This window comes from Mercenaria mercenaria, chromosome 1 (genome assembly GCF_021730395.1).
Source record: "Mercenaria mercenaria strain notata chromosome 1, MADL_Memer_1, whole genome shotgun sequence".
In the NCBI taxonomy this organism is placed as follows: domain Eukaryota; kingdom Metazoa; phylum Mollusca; class Bivalvia; order Venerida; family Veneridae; genus Mercenaria; species Mercenaria mercenaria.
This window is the reverse complement of record NC_069361.1, coordinates 50,142,074-50,168,743: the sequence shown is the minus strand read 5'-3', so window position 1 is coordinate 50,168,743 and position 26,670 is coordinate 50,142,074. Positions and strand designations below refer to the sequence as shown.

Here is a 26,670-nt window from a genome sequence, read left to right as displayed (position 1 = left end):
TCTACATGGGACAATTCGCTCTACATATTCGGTCACATTTTATAATTGGAATCATAAAATATTCATAATATTCATTTACCTGCTTTTTACGCGTTTTATGCTAAAATAGCGTTAGCGCATGTTCTTTTCGTGTTTTAACATCTTCACAATCCCTCGGGAATCGTTGGTACCCTCGCCCTAACGGGCTCGGGTACCAAACAATCCCTCGGAATTCTGCAGATGTTATAACACGAAAAAACATGCGTTATCCCTACAATATGATGCATTAACAAACAAACGTTTCAATGTGATACTTTTCTTAAAGTGTGCTAACTTCTTTCAAGAACTTTGGTAAAGATCCTAGATTCACCACAGTTTTAATATTACTTTTTGATCTTTTTTTTTGTCTGTTACATGATTTTCCTGCTTGGTTTCTCTTTAAATATAAAACAACACCATTCAAATTATACATCCTTCTATATGGGTGTTTTAATAGCTAAGACTTGTTACTTCAAAACTACATGTTTCTTGATTAATTTTGAATTTATCATAAATATCGATTACGATAGCGTGTAAATTGTAAATGTAAATTCAGTTGTAAATTTCAGCAATTTTGGACTCCAAGAAGTTTCGAAACTAATAATACAGCTAGAATTGTATAGAAGGAAAAAAAAATTGGGCTATAAATTTACATGCTAAAAACCTTTTGAATTAAAACTGTTCAAAACTACAATTTTATGCCTGGATTTCGTTAAGTTGACAAAAAAACAAAAAACAAACAAAAAACAAAAAAAAAAAAACTGTCATGAGTTTCTGCTTCAACAAAGACGCCAGTGCTGGTTCTTCCCAGGAAAGAGGGTTTCGCGTGCTATACACCAGATTCGTTAAAGAACCAAAAGGCTAAATTAGCTTGATATTCGCTCGGATGTGAGGGGAATTTTTTTCTAAGGGCTCCCTCTTGTCTGAAAGGTCTGTGTCTGTACTAGTAACGGATGAGTTTGGCGACCTGAGTGGCTGTCTTTGTACTATGTAAAGCACCTTTTAAACGTGTTTATCATAAAAGTGGTGTAATACAAATCTGGTTTAATATAAGTAAAATATCAGCAGGGAAGTACTTAAAAAACAGAGGGGGAAGTGATATACCGGTAAATCACAACTCATTTGTACAAGGAACACGAATCACTACAATTTCCTTTTAAAACAATCTACTGATGAGAAAAACATTTTTCTCCTTCTTTTGACGAGGCAAAGTCTATGTAAAGCACTAAGTGTTAGGGGTAATAATAATGACAACTGAACGTTAGCCAATTGAACACAAGTGTATATCTAATAAAAAATTGTTGCTAAATATATGTTTAAAGTATTCATTGTTTTCCTTAATTGAAAATTGTTGTACTAAGTGCACCGTTGCAAAGTCTCTTTGGTCCATTAGTTTTCTAAGTATATAAGTACTGCAAGTAAAATAAACTAGAAATAAATATAGTGTATGTTTTGATTCTGGATGAAATATACGTGCAAATAAGGTGAGCAAAATTTTATTCTTTGGTACACTACCACTGAAACTCACTGTGGCCATCGTTAAATTACCTATTTGTTAATGCGACATAGCTATATGTCCGATCAGAAGTTTGATAAGAATTTATACGGTCATAATAATTTCATTTATAAAAAAACGTGACTGCCACATTTTTGTGATGAACATAAAACGTATAAATTCTGGTCATTTCTTTCTTCTCTAAAGGTACCATTTTACTATTCACTATACAATGTATAGCGATATCGTAAATCTATTAAAATGTGATATCCTTAATTCGTTTGATGATATCACTCAATGTATTATGTGATATCCCAAAATGATATAAAGATATCATAAAATGATTTAAGGATATCACAACATAGAAAAATGGATATCTCTAAATACATATATTTTTTCATATCCTTAATTCAATTCAATGACATCCTAAATTCGTCTAAGATTGTACGATTTTTTTGCGACCGTGCGACCTCCTAAACGTCTAAGTTTGCTGCACTTACTAGAGACTTCAAAATGTCATTTATAATTCTAAAGATACAGTCAAACCTTGGCTAAGTCCACCAGTGAAGAGACAGCCTAACTTTAAAGACCCTAATTTCAGTTTCATGTTAAACATTTGATGTATTTTTCACCTTTTAAATAAAGATAACCCAGAATAAAGATCACGGTTTAGTTCAGCCATGGGTAGTCTTTAAAAACAGGTTTGACTGTATATTGATAACGACATAGTTAGGACCCAAGATCTTAATGCGCATGCGTTGTTTTAACTGAAATGTTCCAGTACAACAGTATTATATTCTCCTACATGGTTATCTTCCCTTGCAGTAACGGGACCGCAAGGGTCAGTAAAAGCTGCCGTAGGTTTGGATATTGAATATAAAATCAAGGGTGTTGGTTATTAAAGTTTCATGGCCGTGAAATTTACACTTAACTTGCGAAGCTAAATAGAAGTTCCTTAGATCACAAGATATCGTAAAAACCTTGAATAATTAAAACATGTAAAACAGGTTGAAGAGCATTGTATTCAAAATGAAAACAAGATATTGAATATCACGTTTTAATAGAAGTTTTTTTGACTTAGTTAAACATCATGGCAAATTTTCGTCCAGATTTAAGGTAATACTTTTGAAAATGACAAAACACGTTCATTAAAAAACAGTCTTTAGCCCATAGAGACTTGGCAATCCTGTTTAAAGAAAATCATATATATTACTCTGACATATACGGTGGTACTCTTAAGTAATGACAACTCCTAAAAGCCAACCACCATTTAGACATGTTCATATCTTCTTCACCGACGTCCTTCAGCGCTTGTTCTTTTGCCTTCAGGTATTGCTGTGTTGTTAAATTTCTCATCCATTTCTCCGCTTTCGTTTTTAGTTTTTCGATTTCCGTTTCATCTTGAGCCGAACTTGGATCGGTTCCGTCCGTTTCCTTTTTTGTACCTCCTTTCTCATTGCGTGTTGAGCGTTGTTGTGAACCAGTCTCACTTGACTTAGATTTTAAACCGGATATTGCATGAAGAAATATGTTATTTCTAACGGCTCCGTGATGTCCGCGGCGAAAAGCTCGACCTAAACGGACAAGATTACTTGGGTGCTTATGATCCGTATTTTTCGCGCTGTATTTCGCAGATTGTACATATTCTTCCGGATTGTCCGCTATATACTTTAGATAATCATACAGCGGCTTATATTCTTCCTTTTCGGTACCAACCACCTTTTTAGATCCATGTTTCTTTTTCCCTTTATTTCCACTTGTGGGATCTTTGCTCCCGATTGCAGTTTCTATGTTTTCAAGTCCAAAAGCCTCGTCCCCTGAGTCGTCATCCATCATTCCAAACATAGTCAAAGGCGTCTTTTCCTCTTTCTTTATTTGAGGCGGATGAAGTTCCTCTTCCGTATGCATTTTCAGTATTTGCCTCCAATCCGGGCGTTTCCGCTCTTCATCCGAGCGAACATCAAATCCGGCAGACGCTAGAGTGTTGTCATGAACACCAAAGAAACTTTTACGAGGCAAGAACAAATCAAGATCCTTCTTAGACCAACCATGCGACGATTTTGGTCTCAATACACTTTCCTTCCTTCTATTTCGTTTCATAGGAAGTGAAAAAGCTACACTGTCACTTCTGTTGCTTAGCAACGAACGTTCTGTATTCGTTCTTGTGAACATTCCATATATCGGGTCCTTCAGTTCTTTAGTTCCATCTTCAATGGTGACTTCGATTTTGTGTTTATCGATTAATTCTGTCAAAACGGTCGACGTTTGAGCATTTTTCTCAGTTGTCGTCTGATTAATATTATCTATGTTTTCTGATGACTCATTTTCTTTTTCAGTCTCAAGTTTATTTTCTCTAGATTCTTCTTTGATTTCTTCCAATTTTTGTCTCATAGTTTCAGTCCCTTTAGGAAATTCTTTGTTCTCATCGTCAGCCCGCTTGTTAGCCGTTGGCAGTTTCACAACAACATTTTTAGTGTGTCTATTTTTTCCGTTTTTCTGTCCCTTGGGGTTATTGTTTAAAGGACCCATGTCATTTTTGGAATTTAGTTTACCAACTCGTCCCCGTGATTTCTCACCTGTCTCTCCGCCTATTTCCTCAATAACCGTCTCCAAAAGGTTGGCTTTTCTTTCAGTCATTGCTATCATGTATAGAAGTTATCATGTACAATAAGCACTCAGATAGTGTTTTCTTGATCACACCGAAGCAAAATCACAGAACACAGAAAATCATGTGACATTTGCTTTTAATCCAAAAGTAAATCATTTTCATCCGTCATGCCATCCGTTCATTGATATATATCAATTTATTTAAACAATTAACAACTTTCTTTATTTGCATAGAAAAACGTATTGCATTGCCTTGGCGGGTTGCGCCCATGAACACTATAGTATCCCCCTTTTAGGCTTTTAAACTCCTTTTTTACCAGAATGAACAATACAGAATAACGTGATAACGTATAAGTAATTTGTTGTCAAGTTTATGTTTGTAATTCACTGCCTTTTGACCAACACTGTCTTCATTGACCTTTAAACTCTTTATTCAAATTTTCATATTTCTTTTGTCAGGTTTGCCTAATCCAGAAAAATATTATCTTAATGAATTGTCCAAATCCAAAAATAATTTTCAAATATTTATAATGTCCACAGTTTAGAATGTCGGTGTTAAAATAATTAGAGTACTTGTCAGTACAATAGTTAACTCGATACAAGTTATTTTCAATGCTTCCAAACAATTGTTGTAAAAAATATAATGAATACACAAATATCGGTTTCATTTTTCCAAATCATTTTTTTTGTGATATACTCGTTCCTTTCGAACGATCACACTGTATAGTATACAACATTGACCAATTAAACTTGTAATATAAGAATGCAGTAACGTGAAAACAAACTGATTTCACTTATCGAAGATTTTTATTTTTCAAGTGTTTTCAATTATATCTAAACAGACGGGCGACGAAGTATATCTTAAGTCAAAACACGCACTGTGATTCACTTAGTGACACTGGAAGTTAATTTGATTTTGAAGTATAATTTGAAGAAACTAAACGTGATTTAAAACCAAATGATATATTCGTGTTGAATATCTAAATCGGTAATGTCCCCATGTATGATTAGAAAATGAAAAAATGTAAATTTATGTCATGTAATTTAACGTCAGAAAGTATGTGATGGAAAGTTAATGTTTTATAACCTGTAAATATGAAATAGATATCAATATGTCATTTAAATACACGCTATACGGTAAATTCAAAACTAGTCCGTTTATGTTTGTTTGTTTAAGAAATGTAAAAGAGATGAACACACGAAAATACTTTTATGAACTCTAGGTGTATACAGCCTTGTGCTAAATTATCTTGCATTCACACGGCAAGGTATTCAGTTCGCAGATTTCAAGGTAATAGACTGTTCAATATGTTGTAGTCATGAAAAGTATTGAATTTCGACAAGTGCGGAACAAAAAGTTGATTCTGTAAGACGATTATTTGGAAAATGTAGCAATACTACCTCGTATTTTGCCAAGTACGGTGAGAGTTTTTACGGCGCCACACGGCATTTAAATATTGCTGTTGTGATATTTATTAAAGCCTGTAAGTTCCTAAAAAACACACGCTAAAATCACACGGTCGTAAATTGTTGTTAAACAGTTTTATTCCAAGTTATTTTTTTTATAAATCTAGCATTTACTTCAATAAATCTGAATTTTTCAAAGATTGGAAACATCAATATTCCCCTGTTGCATAATAACGACTAGTGATGATAATCGGACAGCATAATGATAATCGATTAATCGGATATAATCGGAAGGCCTTCCGAGCAATTAATCGGAAAATAATCGGACTTTGGCACTGAACCTTCTCTAACTTATTAACTCACTTGACTAACTATATTAGCATTTATTTAGCAGTAGTTATGCAATTTGTGTGTGAAATTTTAGCCCTTGTATGCAGATATGATTGTGGCTAATTAATAAGTGGAATATTTATATGATTTGCACTATTTAACGTATGTAGAACTATCAGGAGTCCCTGAGAAACTGACCATGCTGTCAGACCTATAACCCCTCAATAAAAATGCTATTTTGTCCCTAGTTGTACATTTTTATTATTGGTCCAAACTTCAATGCCTTCTAATTTGTTATTTCTAATTTTCTATTTATACTGTTTCTTGTTTATAAAATTACACATCTACCAGCCAGTACAGCTGTATATCAAAAATATTTAGAAGCACAATGCTTATATGAAATTATGAAGTAAATAAAAAACGAAGACAAATATCAAACAGGGAAACCATAATTACGAAAGTGGGTGGGGAACTATTATTTGCGGTCTTTACGGTATAATCGGCAAACGACACTCCCCATTTTTTAAATTATCTTTCACTGCTGCAACTTTACATATCTTGTAGAATCCAAACTGCTTCCACACTGGCGGTATAGTCGTCCCTGGATGGGGAATATAGCTTTGATTGTTGAATTATTATTTTGATCGAATGCAGTATGCTTTGCCTCCGTTTTGAAGAGTGGAAAAGAAATGAACCTAAAGAGGAAATACCACCAAAAAGATATGTAACTCCCGAATAGGCTTTAAACTGACATAAGCGTCAAATAATCGATTATGCAAGTTCATAATCGATGTCGGCGACTTTGGCTCATTAAATGATCGACAATCGATTGTCGGCGACAATCGGAACATCACTAATAACGACGTTTCGTTTGTATTCCTCAAGGTGTCAGGCTAGTGTGATGCACGTGTTATATATGGGCCGGGTTTGGCCATACATACTAAGTCTTTGTTTCGTATTGATCAACGAGTAGGACCATATTAAACTGGTATAGGTTGAAAACAGTCGCATGCATTTAAATAGAAAAAAGAACAGAGGACGGAAAGAAAGAAAGAAAGAAAGAAAGAAAGAAATGAACGTATATATGGACTAATTTAAATGAATGGATTGTCGGCACGTTAGAAGATTCATATGTCACAAGGACTTGTTTACAGTTGGACCGCTTTAGCGTTCGCTAGTTTTAAGGAGCCACTTGCCTTAGCAGCCATTCAACTAACTTCTTCCTTAGTCCTTGGCTGGCTTCTTAACAAATGCTTGACTGTAGTTGCTTTTTATTGTATTTTGGGGTTAATATTATCTATATAAACTTTTTTTTTAGAATGAAGATAAAACAAAACTGCAGGTAGATTTTCCTAATCAAACGATTTATAATCATATTTTACGAATCTGCAAAAACATGTTTGGAATATGTAGCCAGGTGGACCATTCTTACGTGACGAGTCACATTATATCAAAAAAGATGGGAATCGATCTGTCTGAAGTTAATATGTCAGACATTAATTATCCGGCCTGCCATTGTCAAGATACTTTCTCCGTTTGTTCAGAATTTAATTGCAGTTTTGTGTGCTTAAACTTCTTGATCAGTGCACAAACGGAGACATATCACTGTCGTTTAACATCCAATTTGTTGACTTTATGAATATAAGAGCTGCGCTAATGGTAAAATCAAACACGAAGGCAAAATTTTAAATGCCACTTTCTAAATATTGAAGTGCGTTAAATCTTTGATTGATAGGCCTAATGTAGTATCTTATGAACAAGTTTTAAGATGTCTTTTTCATGTGTGGATTTCTAAAATGGTTTTTGCACTGTTTAACTTTTTAAAAGAATTTATCGGTTTTCTTTAATTGAAGAAGGACAAACTTGTTAAGTATTTTGTTCTGTTTTACACGTATACAGATTAGACGGAAACACACTGATTTTATGGATCCTTTCCTTTCTCCTTTGTACCAGTTTTTTTGAATAATAGATCATGGACAAATTTACGGAGGCCCTGGATGGACATCATTACTATTACCGTTTAGCTATTCGGAGCTTCCGAATAAATTATCGTTCACTTTTACGAATGATCAGCCAAAACCTGATATGAGGCTTAGTAATACTTTAGTATTATTCATTAAAGGTCTTCTGCTCGTGATTTTTTTTCATGAAACTACATGTACCAGTTTTCACGTGAGAATATAACCTTTATTTCAACTATTCACGTCCATATTATGAACAAAATTGTGTATTGCAATTTCATATATTAAATTTGTAAAGTAGTGGACCCGTACTAACGTTCAGCAATTTCCGTGGGATTTTGTGAGCCGCGCCATGAGAAAACCAACATAGTGGCTTTGCGACCAGCATGGATCCAGACCAGCCTGCGCGTCCGCGCAGTCTGGTCAGGATCCATGCTGTTCGCTTTCAAAGCCTATTGCAATTAGAGAAACTGTTAGCGAACAGCAAGGGATCCTGAATCCTGATGCGCAGGCTGGTGTGGATCCATGCTGGTCGCAAAATCACTATGTTGATTTTCTCATGACGCGGCTCATGTTATCTCCGAACCTAATGTGGTATTCTTCGCCCGTAATGTGACTCAAACAACTACATGGCTTTCCATACCGAGTGGCCAGGACCATAACGTGAAAATTAAAGTTTCACGGTATTTGTAAGTAGAACAACAATGGTTCATAATTACAAACCACGTTGTCTTACTTCCTACATTTCTAAAAGTCATCGGTTTAGAGCTATTTCATTTTCAGTCTCCCACCCATATTTCTGTGAGACATTACTGAAGATTTTACAGCCATTCGTCGACGCCAGACTGTCATCCGCTCGTCGAGCTGTTTATCTTGGCGAAGTTGTTGCCGGACAATATCTACCGTATCTTTTCTCGACTCCATCTTAACTGGTGCCTGAAAAGCGAGCTTTTGAACCGGTGGACCTCCTTGCTTTCCTTTTTGATGGGTCGCCTTTTGAAGTTTCTCAAGAAACGAGTTTGAAGTTGCAGCAGACGATAATGACTGTCTGCTTTCAGCTCTGACAAGTCCACGTGCTTTAAGATCAGACGCAGAGAGGCCAATGCGAGGACGCGGTGAAACCTCAGTACCAGACGGCGACATTAGATTGTCAAAAATCGCCTGGTTTTCGGCTGAAGCGGAAATAGTCTGGTTTTCGGCTGAAGCGGAAATAGCTGTAATGTCCGAAGTTCCACTTACCGACCGCTGTCTGTTCCCACTGTTTATAGAAATATTTAATTTATCCCCGAATTGCCTTCCTGTTCCGGTACTGCTGGCAAAACTCGCAGATAGGTCCACATTTTCGTTATTCGGTTGTAAGTACACGCTACCAGACGCTTGAGAATCTGACCTAGCAAATGCTACTTTTGATTGGGGCCTCGGAATTCCAAGAAAGGCATTAAAGGCCATTTCTTTTGCATTACAACTGTCATTAGGACTTTTACCGCCGCTGCTGTTCGAAAGCAAAATTGACCTCGGCCTGGCTTGGTTTACCGAAGCAACACTGTCGATTTCATCTTTTTGTGAATGCATCCTTTGCCGAAAAAGGGGCGTACCATCTCTACTTCCACCATACGCACTCGGTGACTGTGAGTTTAAGTCTCTACCCTGAAGTGCCGTCTTACTTCTTAGATTTGTTATGAATTGTTTTGCAAGTAATGCTGAATTCTCTTTCGCGCCCATCGCACTCTTTGACCTCGGCACAACGGACACAATACGGAAATGCCGCGCTTTTCTTTCCCTTGCATTTTGATAAATTTCCGATACAGTTGTTCGCTTTGCATTTATACCTCTCAAACTCTTTTGTATCGGTACTCGGTTGTTAATTTTCATATCAGACGAAATGGTCGGTGTCCTAAAATCTGTTATTTTGCGAACAAGAGCAAGTCTCTCATGTACCGGATCGTACTGCTTTTTTGACAATGATGGATCGAAGGCCAGTGTGTCTTGGTCAGGTATGTCCTCAAAATCAGTCCTTACCGGTTTAACTATGAAACGTCCATCTTTGTGCTTTAGTTTTGCCCTTACTTTACCATGTGATATTTTATTAAAAGACGCCTTCCCGACTGTTATTTTTCTTGAAGAACTAAGCTCCGTCTTTCTATCCATAACTCCAACAACAGTTGTTTTAGAAACCTGGCTTATTTCGGACAAATCGGAATCACTTTTGTCATCATCTTCATCTATTACCTGATGTGTTCCTACTTCCGCCGTCTTTGGTCTCTCCGAAATCATGTCTAACTTACGATTATTTCCAACGGGTGCAGTTTGGGGTCTAAAAACCGAATCGTCTTTGTCGGAAACTGTGTTCAAACCCCATGGGGTGTTGTTCCGGGAGTCCAGCAGCATAGATGAAGAAGAATGAACTTCAGGCCGTGCAAAAGGGTCGCTAGTAGCCGACCGATACAAAGAAAACCGAAGATGTTGTATTTTTTCTTTGTGTAATGCTCTGAGTTCTTTTCTTAGCAATTTCTCTGTTTTCATGTGAACACCCATGTTTGTAATAAATTCTTTATACAGGAAGTGACACCGTTCCATATATTCTTTGTGCACGGCGCTCGGGAGGCCCATGCTTCCGTCTGACATCGTGATGTCAAAACCGAAATTTCTTGCGAGGTCATCTTCGATGCTCATGACTTTTTAACGTCTTAATACCTGGGAATAAAATATAAAAGGCATTAGAAGCTTCTTATAGACTTGATGAGTGTATTTCATTTTTACGGATGTATGATAAAAAACATCTAAACAACCAGGTGTTCGGCATGGTCATTCTAGATGATCTACTATTAATTTGTTCTTGTTGTTAGGTATCATGAAGTTAAACTGACAGGTCAAGTTTATATGGCGACTTCCCAGCTTTGATAAGCGGAGAAATGCCCAAGTTAGCCCCTCTGGCATTAATTTAGGCACGACGATGCACCCGGCAGATCCACCGACTTGCGGCAGTCATTTAGGTTATCAAAACACTAAATGTTTTGTAACAAAATAAGTTTGAAAACACGCATTTCATTGTTTTTTAGTGAAGCCTGTGGAATAATTTCGCGAGGGCATAGCCAGGGCGAATTATTGCACGCGGCATATATAGCGATTTGAGATGATTAAATATTTAAAATGGTTCTGCTATACATTACGGTCAATTCTGGAGCAGCATAATACAAAATCCCCATTACATTTTACTGTGACGGAAAACGGGACCTTCAGTTTTAAGACTTACTCTAAATAAATAATGCTTTGAAAAATAAAGGTATTGGTCAGTTAATACCTTTATTTATATTTCTGTCGTCACTTGTTTAAATAAAAGTGTTTTTTAATGCAGCCCACAAATAATGCATGTAATTAACTGTATTGTAAGTTTAAAGGAATGATAAAATATTTTTAATAAATTGCCAGCACAAATTAAAATGCCATTTAGAAAATAAAGAATAGAATATTTACCAAACTTGCAGAAATGTAAATTCCAAGAATTCGTGGTTTTAATAAGAAAAAAAACTTATTAAATTAAACTAAACCCATATGGCATTGTTTGCCAGATAGTTACTCTGTCACATGGTCATTGAGATATTAAACTGATTTAAAGAACTCGCGATTAATCGGTAGGTTAATTATGAGAACGCCGTGTTATTAACTTGATACAAAAAAAAATTAATCGTTTAATCGGCTCAACAGTGACTTTCGCTTTCAGTGTCTTTAGTTCAATTGAGAGCTTATATTTTGAAGTATAAAAACATTTAATTTTCCGTGTGAAAGAGACTTTCTTTCGCACAGTTTTGGTGGACTTGTCCCAGAAGCAGGGTAAATAGAATGACATGAAATAATTGACATGTAAAGATTTGTGGTTTTCACTTCAGAATATAATGTCTATTTCGTATTACTCCAATGTCCAGAATGACGTATTTTGGATTTTAATTCTTAATGAAAAAAGAAAAATACCTCAGACAAATGAGCCGCACCATGAGAAAACCAACATAGTGCGTTTGCGACCAGCATGGATCCAGACCAGTTAGCGCATCCGCGCAGTCTGGTCAGGATCCATAGTGTTCGCTTTCAAAACCTGTTGCAATTAGAGAGACCGTTAGCGAACAGCATGGATCCACACCAGACTGCGCGGATGCGCAGGCTGGTCTGGATCCAAGCTGGTCGCAAATGCACTATGTTGGTTTTCTCATGGCGCGGCTCAAATGGTTTTATGTGTTAGGAAGGAGTAAATGGCGCAGCTAGTTGCCTTTTAGCCTGCCGGCGCCAAGTGATTCTGCCTTTGCGGCCAGTGCAGATCACGATCAGCCTGCATTTCCGTGCAGGCTGATCGTGGTCTGCACTGTTCGCTGTTAAGTCAGTACAGTTTCAGTGAACACCCCGTTGAATAATAAGTGGGACTGCCCAAATTAAATGATGGACCAGTCCATTTTAGAAATTTAGCAGGGTAAGGGTTAAAGGCCGGTCAGGTTTGATTCCCGGTTGTGACTGATATTCTGACTAGCTAGTGTCAGTATTGAGTGATTACTTAAATAAGAACTGTTTCCAGCTGCACCAGCTAAGATTAGATATTTGGGGAGATAAGCATGAAACATTCCGTGCGCTTGGCTGAAAATAAGTTCTTCCATCTTTTCTAGATTGGACTTGCATCTTCCATAAAGTTAAAACTATTTTACCTTTTAAGTGCAATGTTTAGAGCACAGTTTTTCTTTAATCAAAAGTTTTATCACTTATTATGCAGTTTTATTGGCTCAAAACATCTGTTAAAATTGTAAAAAGTAGCAATAAGATGATAGGCGGCTGTTTCCCGATATGATAAATGAAAGTTCGAAAATGAATGCGCAGGAAAAGACAGGGTTGTGTCCATTGAGCTAATACTCTTTGAAATTTGCGGAGACCACCAATCATTTTTCATTTGTGCGGCTTTTCATAAGCCGAAATCACATTTCTTTCAACGGAAGAAACATATGAATAGTGATACTTTATTTGAGGACTTTTTCTCAGGAATGAGATGACCCCCCCCCCCCCCCCCCCTGTGTACATAGCTGGCCTGATCGGTAAAACCTTTTTCAACTGGCCTCAAATGTAGCAAATATAAAGAATAGAGTAACTGCAGGAAAAAAAATCAATTTTGAAAACAAAATCACTTCTTGGGTTTGTTTACATTACTGACCAATCAGAACGGACAATCATTACCTTATTTCCAGGTATACGGTGTAACGTCATTCCAAATACTTTCCCCGTATTTTTGTTTTGAATTGGTTGTCTCTGACCATCAAAGGTAGCAAATGCCATTCTACAGATCGACAGCAGTGCGCCAGTATACTTCAAATTAGGGCACATGACGCCTTAAAGGGATCACTAGAGATAAACACAAAATATCCTTAAATGACTTTTTCTCTTGAACCGCTTGGCGAGTCCGTATAGCATCCTACTATGGCCCTGTCTCAAATTTGTTCAAACTTGATCTGTTAAATGCATTTTATCATAATATATCACGGAAACCATTTCCGATCAACGGTGATCGGAACAAAATTGCTAATTCCAATTTGCGAATCCTCTCTGTACACATACATGATTTTTTTAATGTTTTAAACTGTGCCGCAGTTTTCATTTACAACAAAATTGAAGATTTAAATGAGTTACAATAGCTGACAAAAGGAGGTGTCAGTGCTCCTTGACAGTGTTCTAAAGCCTTGTCTGGAGGAACGTGTCCTTAGAATATCTGATTCTAGTAGTATGGATCCATAATCATATACACTTCTGTTGTTATTTGGTTGAAAAAAAAGTACATAGGGAGTAGGAGAGATGCAGACCGTAACAGAACATTTAATTGGCGAGTAATATGCCTTTCTTTAATGAATCCCATACGGTTCTGGGACGACAAATTATGTATAAAAAGAATTGGAACTACTGCCATACCCTTTTATGATCGCGAGAAGTGACTAATAGTGTCACGGCATCTCTGCGAGTCCAGCAGGTGTAAAAGAGATGTTAAACCAAACTTTTAAGTCTTGTCTGGCGCCATGAAAACCTGTACTCTGTTGGTTTTCCTTAAATCCCAAAATCAACGTTCATAAATTAATATATAGTAAATGAGTGCTAAATTTAATTTGTGATGGAATCTCGAAGGGTGTTATTGTAGCCCGTCTATTCGACGAATGAGTGAGTCTCTTTCTCAGGGCTATACTGTTCGTCCAAGCGTCAGCATCAAATGCCCACTGACATCTACTATTATCTAAAAAGATATTTATTTGTTCAGCCAAGAACTAAAAACCATATGATTCCATCATTAAAACGATTTTCTGAGCGTTGTTTGGTCAAATGTTGAATGTTTTATTGTATACATAATATACATTGTGAAGGCCAGATATTGAAAATATATTAAACATGACTGTGATCATAGCATATATCAAGACTTAAGTACAATTTTAGGTACTTTTAGTACATATCAAGTCCGAAGACAGACATTTTCTCAGGCCGGCACATAGTTGTTTTACGGAACATACATGGGTATTGGACTATTTTGAAAAAGCATTTCGACATATAAAACCAGCATGTGTATTATATGTATATAATTCATACTGATATTCTATTTTTTTTATATATATATTTCCGACTTTTGAGCAATGGGATCAAAAAAGATGTCTACAGATCGATTTGCCTCTCCACTTAGCCTAGTAGAAAGGTGGATCTACTTTGTCGTCGCAGTCTGGACAGTTTGTTATTTCTGTCTCTGTGTGTACAGAGATTCTATCAGTGAGTATATTATATAAATGCTGACAAAATTTTGAATCTGACATAATATATTCCATAAAGTTGATGTTGCTCGAAGTATCCATTCACCATCCATCCCCACCCACAAAAATATTTATTTCTAGTTTATGTTACTTGTATTTCCATGCACCTTGTAATACCCCTACACCCCCTCGTCCCGCACCACACACACACACACACACACACACACACACACACACACACACACACACACACTCACACATACACACATTAAACACCTCAAATCTTATTTTGTTACTTTTAGTTACTTACGTTACTTGAAATTAGCCTTGTTTCATAGTACATGTATACCTTCATCCCGCTTCCCATATTACCAAAACCCATTTATACTTTTACATTGAGAACATATATTTTTCAATTTCACTTTTTTGTTACTCAGTATTATTTCTTACGCAATCCCAAAACCCTCACACACCAAACTTTACACCCTAAATAACAACCCTCACACCTTTGCGGAATGTTTTCATTTCAAACTTTTCATGTTTTGGCGCCTTGGAGTTTCTTTGTCATTTGTACCTGCATATATTTCGATGTGCTCGTGTAACTGAAAACATACTGTTTAATGATGTTGTTTTTTTAATAGAGTATGAGAGTGTTTTGAATCTGTACGATTTCGGCAAGGGGTGGTTTTGGTTGGGCAGGAAGCAAGATATATCAAATTTTGAATGGAGTTTTTGGTATGCCATGTTTTGGCGAATATGTCCATGGTGTGTGGGACATGTTGCCCTGGGAAAGATGATGGAGTGGACCTCGCATTCAGTAAGCTTATTACAAAAATCATATACTTTGTTATGCCGTGTAAAGATGCTCGATATTATGATTTTTTTCTGAGCGTACTTTCTTCTTTAGATCTATTTTCGTATGTTTTTTTCCAAATAATTGAGAAATGTGCTTAGATACAATTAGTAAGACAACAACGAGTTTTCCAGAATGTTAGGAGCATACCTTGCGCTGTATGCTATCCTTGACGATAATTTCTAAATATTAATTAAAAGAATTTTCTTACACAATGTGGTTAAATTTCCTCATCTTAAACCTAGATCTTACGTTACTGATCCGCTTTCTCAAAGTAACGATTGGACAAGGTGATTTCCCATCTTTGATTCTTTGATTCAGATTTTATACCCGTTTTGAAACAGTATTTCAGTTTATGTAACAGCAGCAAGTAAACCTGTATTACCAGTGTGCCTGTACTAGTACGAACTTCTCCTCTGCAAGTGACAGACAACTTCCCCGCATGAATCAGAAAATCAGAAGTGGGAGTGGGAAACAAATGTCTGTTGACTAAGTATTCACACTTACTACCTTTCTTGTAAGTAGTTTTGTTAAGACTTCCTCCATTTTACAGACAATGTTAGCAAATGAATATATAGCTGTGCAATTAACGTATGTTTTATTCTTTTTCATTCCAGAATAGAAAGTATGGGTTTCTGATCTTTGCATTGATGTGTATTTGTCAACTGGCGGGCTGGCGAATCGTTGCTCTCTTTTTGGTACATTGCTCAGTGATGTATGTTACATCACTCCGCAGTAACACGGTATTAGTGTGGATTGTCTCCCTTAGTGCTCTATCAACATTGAACTTTGAACCATTTGTTACTTTGATGGTAAGTGATGAAACAGTGGATCAAATATACGAAATCCCTAAAAGACGTCTTTATTTAAGCAATGGAGCCTCCATGTGTGTGTTGGTCACCCAAAGACTTTGAATCGCATGTCTTTCTCTTTTGTTTGTTTGAACAATGTCCAAGGCGAACGTTTTCAGCAGTTAGCTTGCAATGATTTGGTGGTTGCTTTTGCCATTAACATTTTAAGCTACTTACCCACAGTTTGGGCGAAATTTTTCATCATTTTCATTTCCACCAAGTTTGGCATAGAATATGACACCGAAAAATGATATATAAATGGTATAAATGCAAAAAGAATGTAAATTTTCAGCATACGTTTAAAAGCGTTGCAACGGTTTACTAAATTCTGCATAAGAGCCGCGCCATGAGAGAACCAACATAATGGCTTTGCGACCAGCATGGATCCAGACCAGCCTGCGCATCCGCGCAGTCTGGTCAGGATCCATGCTGTTCGCTTTCAAAGCCTATTGCAATTAGAGAAACCGTTAGCGAACAGCTTGGATCCTGACCAGACTGCGCGGATGTGCAGACTGGTCTGGATCCATGCTGGTCGCAAACCCACTATGTTGGTTTTCTCATGGCACGGCTCATAATATTTTTGGTTACTTATAATAATATCTTGCAAACATCTTATGTCAATAAGTTTGTACCACTAGTCACTTTCAGAATACAATGTACTCACTTTTATGGAATTTTGAGAGAAATTAATTATTTTTTCCACCTAAAATGTGTGGGTTATTCCCTTGAAACGCTTCTTTCAGAAGTATATATGTTTGTTTTTAAAAACGATGTATTGTCTGTTATTATTTGTTCAATATACATATATGTTCTGCAATATATGTTGTTGTGTTATTTCAGACGTCTCTGGTAGAGGAAGATGGGAAGAGAACATGGTTTGATTTTCTTATGTTTACGTTATCTCTAGTCAATATCAAGGGTACAAGCTTTTGTCTGGAGAAATGTTGGCATAGTAGAAAGCGACAGGTTACTCAAGGTTGGTTTTCTAGCATGCACGAACATTCCGTCGACTTTACTGTGTGTTACAATAGCTTTCATGTCAATTTGAAAAATTCATTGGTGAAAACATTCGAATGCTGGGTTAGCCGGGTCTGGGTTATAAGAGATAAAGAATGCAAGTGCCTTTATCTGCCATTATTTTACGTAATTGTATAGTGCAGGATAAGTCCCTCTGAAAAGGGGTGTAGTTTCAGTGGGCACATTCCAGCAAAGCTTCATTAAAGCTTTTGCACATGCGTATAATCTCACCAGTGTCACAGTCGAAAACTACCGTTTGAATAAGGCAAGAGTATTTTCCAGCATTTGGTTTATGGTTTTAGAAAATCACTAAGTGGATATTATTGCATGGAGAATTTAGTGTTAATCTATCCAACCCTCGTTGGAAAATTATTTTTTTGTGGGCTGTTGTCCTAAGGGTATCTTGTAAAGGTCAAAACGTCTGCTTCCTGCCCTACAACACACCAGATAACTGGCTTTCGTTATTCTGTATAAAACAGAAACTCCAAATGGGTGGTTGCACACATCAGGACCCATTTTAAATGCCTATAACTTATACCTACATGATAAATTGATGAATATGTTCCGTTATGATTAATGCTGGATAAAAATTAAAAGAAAAGTGGAGGTCACGTCTGATGAAAGAAAAGTATTTTCAGTCAAACAAGCACAGTGTTAATCAGCTAAAAATAAGAAAAAACGAGACCTAAAATTGTAATGATGCTGTGTGATTTAAGCTTCCATGTCAAATTCTGTACTGTAATTATTTCAAGATGAAAATAATATCTAAATGTCAGTGATAGATATGTCGCGTGATTTCAGCAAAAAAAGGCAATGAAAGTATGAAAAATGTAATACAGGGCAAAAACACGCCAGTATGCAATGCCTTTTGTTTTACATGTCATTTCTGCATACCTTTGGATCTGATGGTAATACTTGTACGTTTTAATGTTTACAAAAGAAATGCATTATTCATGTTACCATATGTATTATGCATTATACAAATAATGTCCCCATATGGGCGTAGGACCTGGATTTTACATGAATAAACTTGTCTAACTTTGAGTATATACGAAAGACCTTTAAATTAGATAGAAAACGAACATTTCTTTTTTAAAAGTCATACATCTACGATAGATTATTATGAAAAGTGCTAAATGATGTTGATATTTTTAGGTAACCAAACTACTGATTTATATAAAGAAGTGAGCTCAAGAACCAGTCAACAAACTGAAGCAGAGAAACAGTCCACACAAGGGAGGGAATCAGTCGGATACAGTTTCATTGACCTTCTGTGTTACGTGTTTTATCTACCCTTGTTCTTTATTGGTCCTATACTGACCTTTGATCTCTTCAAAGACCAGGTACGAAATATACTAATATATGATTCAATTATAAATTAGGCTGACAAAACGGTCAGCTTATCCCAGCCATATAATTATTAAATGTACCCTTTTTGCTGTTTCTGTCTGTCAGTCTTGGGCTTCCGGTCTTTTGGCGTTTTAGCGCTGTGCCTTTATATTTAAAAGAAAATAAACGTTCAACGTTTCTTTGCAATCACTTCGACTAGAAATACACTAGACCAATCGTTTGAAAAACTGAATCACTTGAAGAAATTACAGGAAATGTTAAACTGTTCAAAGTAATAGAATGCATGTGTGAAGCTTATGATACATCTGAAGCTTATGACTGAAAAATATAATTACAATTTCAGATGAATGCTCCACTACCACAAGACACAAGAGGCCACCTGAAACTGCAATCCTTACACCTGCTGAGATTCTTTTTCTGGGCCATGTTCAACGAGTTTCTATTACATTTCTTATATTTTAACGCCTTACAGAACAACACAATGGTACTGAAATCTGTATCACTATTTACCCTTATGGGTATCGGGTACCTGCATGGACAGTTCTTTATGGTTAAATATCTGGTCATGTTCGGATTACCAGGGACGATAGCAAAATTCGATTATCTGAATCCGCCGGACGGACCAAAATGCATCTCTTATATATATTTATACTCTGACATGTGGAAGTAAGTATATCAAGGACAAAACAGCGCTTGGTAGCATGCAGATTTAAGAAAATATATCCACATATAAATTGTTTTGTCCCTTTATAAGACGCCACAGAAATATTTAACAAAAACACCCAACGGTAGTGTTAGTATAACCAGGTTACATTATTTGCTCATATATTTACACAACTGTTTCTGGAAGTTTTTAGTTAGTTTTGCAAGAATCAATCTAAAGATCTTTAGGCTTTTGAGGTTTCAGGCTTAAAAGATGAAGCTTATACTTTTATTGATTTTCGCTATTCGGCTAAAGAGGTGGAGCTTATACCTTTATATGTAAAGCTTATTTCATGTTCTTTTTGAAAAGCCTTTTACAATGACAAACCATGTAATGAAACTTTTGACATTTCTATTTAAAATATATTTTTTTTTTTTAACAGAAAAAATTAATTACCTTAATTAGAAGATATCAAAAGTATTATTGAATTCATATCAATTTAAAAAATATTTTGCAAAAAAGATTGCATTCTGAATTAAAATACTCATCAAAAAAATTGAAAATACTCGAGTAGTTTTTAAATATTTTAATAAGCGAGTTTTTCTAACTAATTGGTAATAACTGACATTATAAATACACCTAACATTTAAAAGAAAATAAATAGACCTGTTTATATTAATTTGAATGTTACTTATTGTTAATATTCACTGGATACGTATATCTATGGATTTTGTGATTACGTTAATTACCAAAGGTTGACTGAAATTTCTTATTATTTTTGTCTTGAAATTTGAATTCCCACCAAATACCAATACAGTCAATCCTGTATACGAGGAACATGCATGATATGTAAAATCAGCTGAAAATGTTTAATCTAGAAAAGAAATTAGTTCACTTAAGAGCCAGGTGGTCTCTGGTCACAGGTAGACTTCATTTTGCAGGTTAAAAGCAGTTGAAAATGTTTAATTTAGGAAATATAAATAATCATCCATAGAGACAGATGGTCTGTAAGCGCAGGTTTGGCTGTAATTGCGACAAACATGTTGAATGATTTTTTGCTTTGTTTTCCAGTCATATTTTACTTAAAACAGTTCATAAGATGGTGTTAAAATTGATCTCGTATGTTTGGCGATGCCGTTATAGGCTAAGGCACATTATTGTAAGTTGTACTTTATATTTTTCAGATTCTTTGACAGAGGTTTATACAGCTTCTTAAAAAGGTAAAATTTCTTACAGGTTTTATATGGTGTGCTATCAGCACTGTGAGTGATGTGAAGCTAAGACCCCTTGTGTCTGTGGCAAATACCATATAAACACTATGCTACTTCATCTTTCAATCTCTGTAATAACAAATCTGTTCTCTCTGAGCAGTGTATGTCTGCTAAGGAAAATGCATAGTAACCATTATTTCGTCCGTCTGTCTGAAACATTTTGTGCCTCGGTTATTGTACGATTTATTGGATTCAAATAAAGCTTTAAACAAGTATTAAGCACTACTGAATATTTTCACTATATTCACTAATTGTCCTTATTCGCATAACCAAATTTTGTAGAGGTATATTACTAGTAAAAGTAGTCCTACGTATTACAGAAGTTGTCCATATAATGCGGATTTTCTATCAAGTGCACCAATTCAAACTTTCAGTATGAAGAACTGAAGAAAATTGAAAAGAAATGTTGACTTTACAGTAATTAAAATTCCAGTAACAGGAAAATAAAGAAAACTTATTCTATTTGCAGGTATATCTACGTTCCATGTGGTGGCTCGCAGACAGGCATCCGACGTCAGACCATCGGCTCGTTGCTGTGTTTTCTGTATATTTTCTACTGGCATGGCACTGAGTACGATATACTACTGTGGGTTCTGCTTAACTTTATCAGCGTCTCTTTGGAGAAGGTCGGATCTGTGATATGTAGTATATCTATAGTCAAGCATATTGAGGTATGTTTTCTGCATGTTTATGGCTATATTTGGCAATGTTTGGTTACCATCATAGTATTATCTTCAACCGAAAAGATTTTTTTTAAAAATACTTACAGAAATTGCAATGAAGACAATAATAATAATAATAATAATAATAATAATAATAATAATAATAATAAATTGGTTGATCGTGAGGTAGTGAGTTCGATCCCAGAAGGAGGCTTACGTTTTCCGTGCTGGTTTGATAGCAGATATTTTAAGTTTTATGTATTTGGAGGAAATTCGTCCTCCACCTCTGCCTCAGATTCCAATGGAGAAATTGGCAGTTGTTTGAGGAGAACAGGTTAGTATTGGTACAGAATCAACATTTCTTACGTTAACTGTTCGCCGTAACACAGCCTAAATTCTGTTGAGAAATGGAGTTAAACCGATGTATCGTGTAAATTCAGCATTACATTTCCTCACAATTTACTGTCATTTCAGAATTTCAAGCTGGTTTTCCAGTTATTTTGTTCTATTTTCAGACTGATATTTTGTCGGCGGCCATGGTTCAGAGAATCCATGCTTTCTTCTCCGTCCCTATCTTTATTATGTCCTGTTTCTCAATGTTTTGCTTCTTTGGTGGAAAATTGGTTATCTATATATTCTTCGAAAGAGTAATATTGGAAGGTAAAGTATAGTATTTATTTGATTTTAATATATAATGTTTTCCGCACATTTGTTCCCAAATGTTTTGCAGTCGACTGCAAAATAATGTTATTTGGTAGAAGTTAAAGGTGCAAAATCAAGACAAATGAATAGACATAAATCTTAAAAAAAGACTACACATTTTGTAATATAGTACTAAACATTATGATAGCCGTGCAATAATCCCTTGAAATCAACACAAGAACAGAGAAACAAATGATTGTTTCTGTATTTTCTTTGACTGACATGGGGGTCATTTTGTCCTACTTTCATGTTTATCGTTTTTCCGTAATCGGTCGGAAATTCTTCGGGATCACGTGATTTTAAAATTGTTTCAAACGAATATCCGTTTAAAGACGCGCGACAAAATAACTGTATTTCCAAGATGGTAATTATACACGACTTGCACGAAAAATATGAAATGTACACAATTTATGTTTAAAATTGACAGTGACATATATTAGGCCAAGACAATGTGTTTAATGTCTAAAATCTTAGTAAATTAATGTAGCCATATTTACATAAATCAGTGTATTTAGGTAAATTTCAATCACATTTTGTTTCGGCAGTGTAAGACAGTTATTCATTTATATTCTTAAAACTATACTGAAAAGAGATTAACTGAAAAAGTTTGCAGACGAAGTTGTAAAAACATTTTTATTCGGGAAGGGCCTGAATTGTCCTCCCGCAAACTTGTAGTATAGCTGTTTATTACCTGTATTATAAGAATGTTTTTCATGAAGGTTTTGTGAGTTACAAAATTGTTGAATTCCATGTGCTTAGTTTGTAAAAATCACGTTATCGTTTGGGCATATAATATATTTTGCATTTATTTATAAATTATAGCCTCGTTTCGGAGGATTCTTCCGAAAAATTCCGAAGATGCTCGACGGGTTCGTAAGCAGTCGGAAAACATACTTTCGGTTTGACATAGGCAACATTTTTTTGTTTATTTGTTAGTTATTCTTGAACATATTCATGACTATTTGGTCAGATCCGATGCAGTGGGCCATATTTTCAGTAAATAGGAAGTCTCAGCTACAAACTCTGGTTTTCATATAATACTCGTTCGGGTTTTAGTAATGGACCTTTAAGTGGCAGTACCTGCAAAAGTGTCAGCTATCCATAGAATGTTCTCATCTCATATTTCATGGGGAAAATAATTTGAATGCAAAACAAGAACTCTTTAGATAATCCGTTTTGCCGAGAAAAGTTCTAGGCTGAAAAATATGATAGCATCTTACAACTAATCTAAGGAAATGTATACGTTAGACAATTTTACAAGTTTCTGATTTATGTTGTCTTATTTGTCCTTTTTTGTACATATCCGATTGCAAGCTTCGCTGTTTTTCGTCTTTCGTTAGTAAACTTTGTTATTAATTGCTGTAAAGTCGAAGAAATGCTGTTAATATATCTGTGTGTCCGTCTGTTTTGGTACATTTTGTTTTTGCATATTGGTATTTGATCACTTGTGCTTTTGGTGCGGAAAACGTTAAATCGGTTTTATGTCACGGAAAAGCACGAAATTTAATGAAAAATTGTTGTTGTTTTTTCGTGTGTAATATGAATTTATTCATCTCGTGGGCTTCGAAGATGGTATTCTAATTCATGGCTTTGCCACTCTTAAGAATACTATTTTCGAAACTCACTCGATGAAATAAAGTTACATATTACACAAAAACAAACAAAATTAGTATCTTCAGTGAATTTAAATGAAAATAAGTGACGTTTAAAAAATAGAGTTCACCTTTTATAGAGCGCACGCTGAATGAAATATAAAAATGTGTTTGTTGTTCTATTGCTCTAGATTAAGGTAGTGCACGCTAAATCGCATCGGCAGTTTCCCTGCCATTCTGGGACGCTATTTTAGCCTGGTTCCCGGTGTGCATTAATAGTACCACTACCACTGCGTAGCAGTTCAGGGGCAGGTAATCCAGACTAAAATCGAATACGAAGAATATGTAATCGTACGGAAGATACCGACGTTTGTTAAGAGATGTGTTTGCTTCAGAGGTTCATAGACATAGGCTGTACTGTATAAATTATGAAAATCAGGAAGGTTGTACATGTATGAATTTGCAAATATTTAATTTCAGGTACGGTAAGATCGTTTGCTGTTTTGGTGATTTTATATTACTGCTCCATACAGAATGCTATGGAAGTGAACAGATGGATTCTCAGACGGGAGAAGTTGAAACGGCCATAATAGTAAAACCAGACTGTATTGCGGAGGAAGAGGCGGACTGTAACGTTTTTAGGGCAACGCTGCAAACGTCCAGCAGCGGTTACCTCCCCTAACGCTAAAATCTTAACTTTAAGCCGAGAAACCACTGCATATGAAATCGGCAACGCTGATGGGAAGACTAAAATGAATTTGTTGTACAGAGACGTTGCTCTGGACTGGTTCATTTACTGGTACTCAGAAATATTTTAATTGGAAACTGGAAATCTGCCTTTGAATTTGAGCATAACAGGTCTTTGGAATGTTGAAGATTTACTGCTGTAACTGAAATGCTAGCAAGAACAGTCACCGGATACATCTGTTTGTAAACAGCTTTCAAAAAGTAGAGATCACAGATGCCATATTTATTTTACATAGCGTTTAACATAATACTCATTGGATAATCTTATTGTTCCAAATAAACTGATTTATTGATATTGTATTTATCTAACAGCATAAAAACTGGGAAAGGTTACAGTTTGTGAAAATATAATTTACTGATATCTTATTTAGAAATATGTCTAAAATATGTCTGATTACTATGGATAGGGTAGTCAACTCATGTGAGTTTTCGGTAAGGTATACACCGAGAAAATTGCTCAATTCAGGTACCATTTGCTTATATTTTGCTTATTGCCTGTCACACGTTTATAGAATAAAAAGTACGTGGAAGGCATACAATGGGTGCTTCCCTCGCATAAAGAGTTTGCTAGACACTCTTGATAGTCTTCTAAAACACTTCGCCCGGACCAAATGTGTAGCTAACGTATACACTGGATTCTGGGCGAAGTGTTTGAAGACAGTATTGATGAAATCTGGCAGAAGTTTTGTGCCGAGGAAATCACTAGTTTTTCTTTCTTCGACGCTTTTTATATCATCAAAATCCATCAAGTAGAACCGAAACTACAAAAAGAATGTAACATGAATCGGGCAGTTTTCTCCGTGTGTACGATAACAAAACATTACGTGGTAAGTGTAGCCATAGTGTTGTCTGAAGTTTCGTTATCACAGCGGGGTATATGGAATGTGTCATTATTTATTATTCAATATGTTGTATTTCAAAGATTTGATTTGTTAGCCATGTAATGATTGTTTCTCGTAATTATAACCAATACTTGTATTTGTCTTTGTAAGAATGTATTGCCATTAAAAGAAAACAAAATGTTTACTTGGAGTTTTTGTAATGAAGACAAGGATGAATATCCAACAAGAAAAGTCACGTTCCAATTAAGCAGCCTCCTCAGACCGCAACTCACAGTATGTTGATGTGCAAATGACTGTCAACCCCACAAACCCACACACATACAGACAAATCAAACGCCCGCGGAAAAAAAAAGAAACAGACAAATGCCTGAACACAGTGAGGCACCGCCTTGGAATGATCAATGACAAAGTCACTTTTATGTAGCGCTCCGTACTTCACTCTTAACCTCCATAATGTTCCAAAGTCACAGGACAGTGTAAATATAAGATATACCCGCAAGGCGAGTGTCAAACACACGCCATGGCAGCACAAGGCATGGTATGTAAAAAAAACATGCGGTGTGTCTAAAAACAGTCGTGTCATTACCTGTTCTAGTAAAACATTTTATAAGTCAATCTTTTTGTAATGCCGATTTATACTGTTTCTGGGAGATGGATATGAAGGTAGTAGGAATTTGATGTCTGAGTCTTTGACTGTGCATTGTTATGCTACTTTGCCATCGAACTCCCATGTGGTGAGATCAACAGTCGCCAGAAAAGTAGCTATGCCAGAAGCCCACGTATCATAAGTACTACTTACACTTAAAACGTTGCAGGTTCGTCATGAGCTAGAATCATTATCCCACTCGAATTTAAGCCCTAGGGGTCTGTTAATACAGTCCGTGGGAACACATGTCACATTCAATCTCCCTGCCACGGTCTTTCGCTATTGTGATCAGTGATAAAATTTCAAAGATTCAAATTTCGCCAGTTATACAAAAATATACTTACATATCAGCTATATATATAACGCCCGGGACAAAAGTAAGTCTCTTAAAACTTTTTCTATTAGATTTACCTAAGGCAGGGGCCTCTTCTTGCCGGGTGGTTAAGATCGTTGACAGTGGTAAGGGTCGGAATAAGAATGTAGACTTTTTGACGTATATTTGGAGATATGATTTCACCTCGCCCCCTTTTGACATTATTAAGCACCATGCTGTTAATCATGTTAATAAATTGTTCAATGGCTGACAAATGATTAAAAAAAATTCTCCAAAATTGACCACTTGCATTTACATAAGGACATTCATTCCTACATATCAATTCTTTCTGTAGAAAAAACTTGGATTGGCGTATCTTCCAATATTTTCTAATCGGCGACACAAGCTTTGGTCAAAGACAAAAACACCAGTATACCAAATACGTGAAATATGGTACTGGTAGCTCCATAGCTTGGCATTTAGTATTTACCTGGGCGCAACCCCTTTCCCAATGATTTTTTGTCAATTATGTCCCAATAAGCAGGATTCGAAGCAAATGCATGTGATATTCGCTAACTGCTGTACAGTTGTTTTATCATTAGGCGTAAAAA

At 35.9% G+C, this 26,670-nt stretch overlaps 3 protein-coding genes across 3 annotated transcripts; 1 reads left to right on the top strand and 2 right to left on the bottom strand.

The window, feature by feature from the left end:
• Positions 1–1,362: 1,362 nt before the first annotated feature.
• LOC123538475 (protein-cysteine N-palmitoyltransferase HHAT-like) lies at positions 1,363–25,282 on the top strand. The gene is made up of 11 exons (XM_045322627.2): positions 1,363–1,502; positions 14,458–14,589; positions 15,212–15,387; positions 16,041–16,235; positions 17,115–17,250; positions 18,447–18,634; positions 18,985–19,307; positions 20,469–20,504; positions 21,025–21,226; positions 21,733–21,877; positions 23,992–25,282. Exons 2-11 carry the CDS (start codon positions 14,460–14,462, stop codon positions 24,099–24,101), a joined length of 1,641 nt encoding a protein of 546 aa, XP_045178562.2. The 5' UTR covers positions 1,363–1,502; positions 14,458–14,459; the 3' UTR covers positions 24,102–25,282.
• On the bottom strand, positions 2,557–5,671 carry LOC123538481 (uncharacterized). Its single transcript, XM_045322639.2, has one exon. The coding sequence runs from the start codon at positions 4,157–4,159 to the stop codon at positions 2,723–2,725; it is 1,437 nt and encodes a 478-aa protein (XP_045178574.2). The 5' UTR covers positions 4,160–5,671; the 3' UTR covers positions 2,557–2,722.
• Positions 8,587–11,448, bottom strand: LOC123538467 (uncharacterized). The gene has a single exon (XM_045322602.2). The coding sequence runs from the start codon at positions 10,489–10,491 to the stop codon at positions 8,587–8,589; it is 1,905 nt and encodes a 634-aa protein (XP_045178537.2). The 5' UTR covers positions 10,492–11,448.
• Positions 25,283–26,670: the final 1,388 nt, after the last annotated feature.

Bases quoted from the DNA above. Each gene is read 5' to 3' on its own strand.
- LOC123538475 (XM_045322627.2), top strand. From the start codon at position 14,460: ATGGGATCAAAAAAGATGTCTACAGATCGATTTGCCTCTCCACTTAGC. The intron at 15,388-16,040 runs GTAAGCTTATTA...TTTTCATTCCAG, and splicing joins TGGAGTGGACCTCGCATTCA to AATAGAAAGTATGGGTTTCT. The intron at 18,635-18,984 runs GTACGAAATATA...TTACAATTTCAG, and splicing joins TTGATCTCTTCAAAGACCAG to ATGAATGCTCCACTACCACA.
- LOC123538481 (XM_045322639.2), bottom strand. From the start codon at position 4,159: ATGATAGCAATGACTGAAAGAAAAGCCAACCTTTTGGAGACGGTTATT.
- LOC123538467 (XM_045322602.2), bottom strand. From the start codon at position 10,491: ATGAGCATCGAAGATGACCTCGCAAGAAATTTCGGTTTTGACATCACG.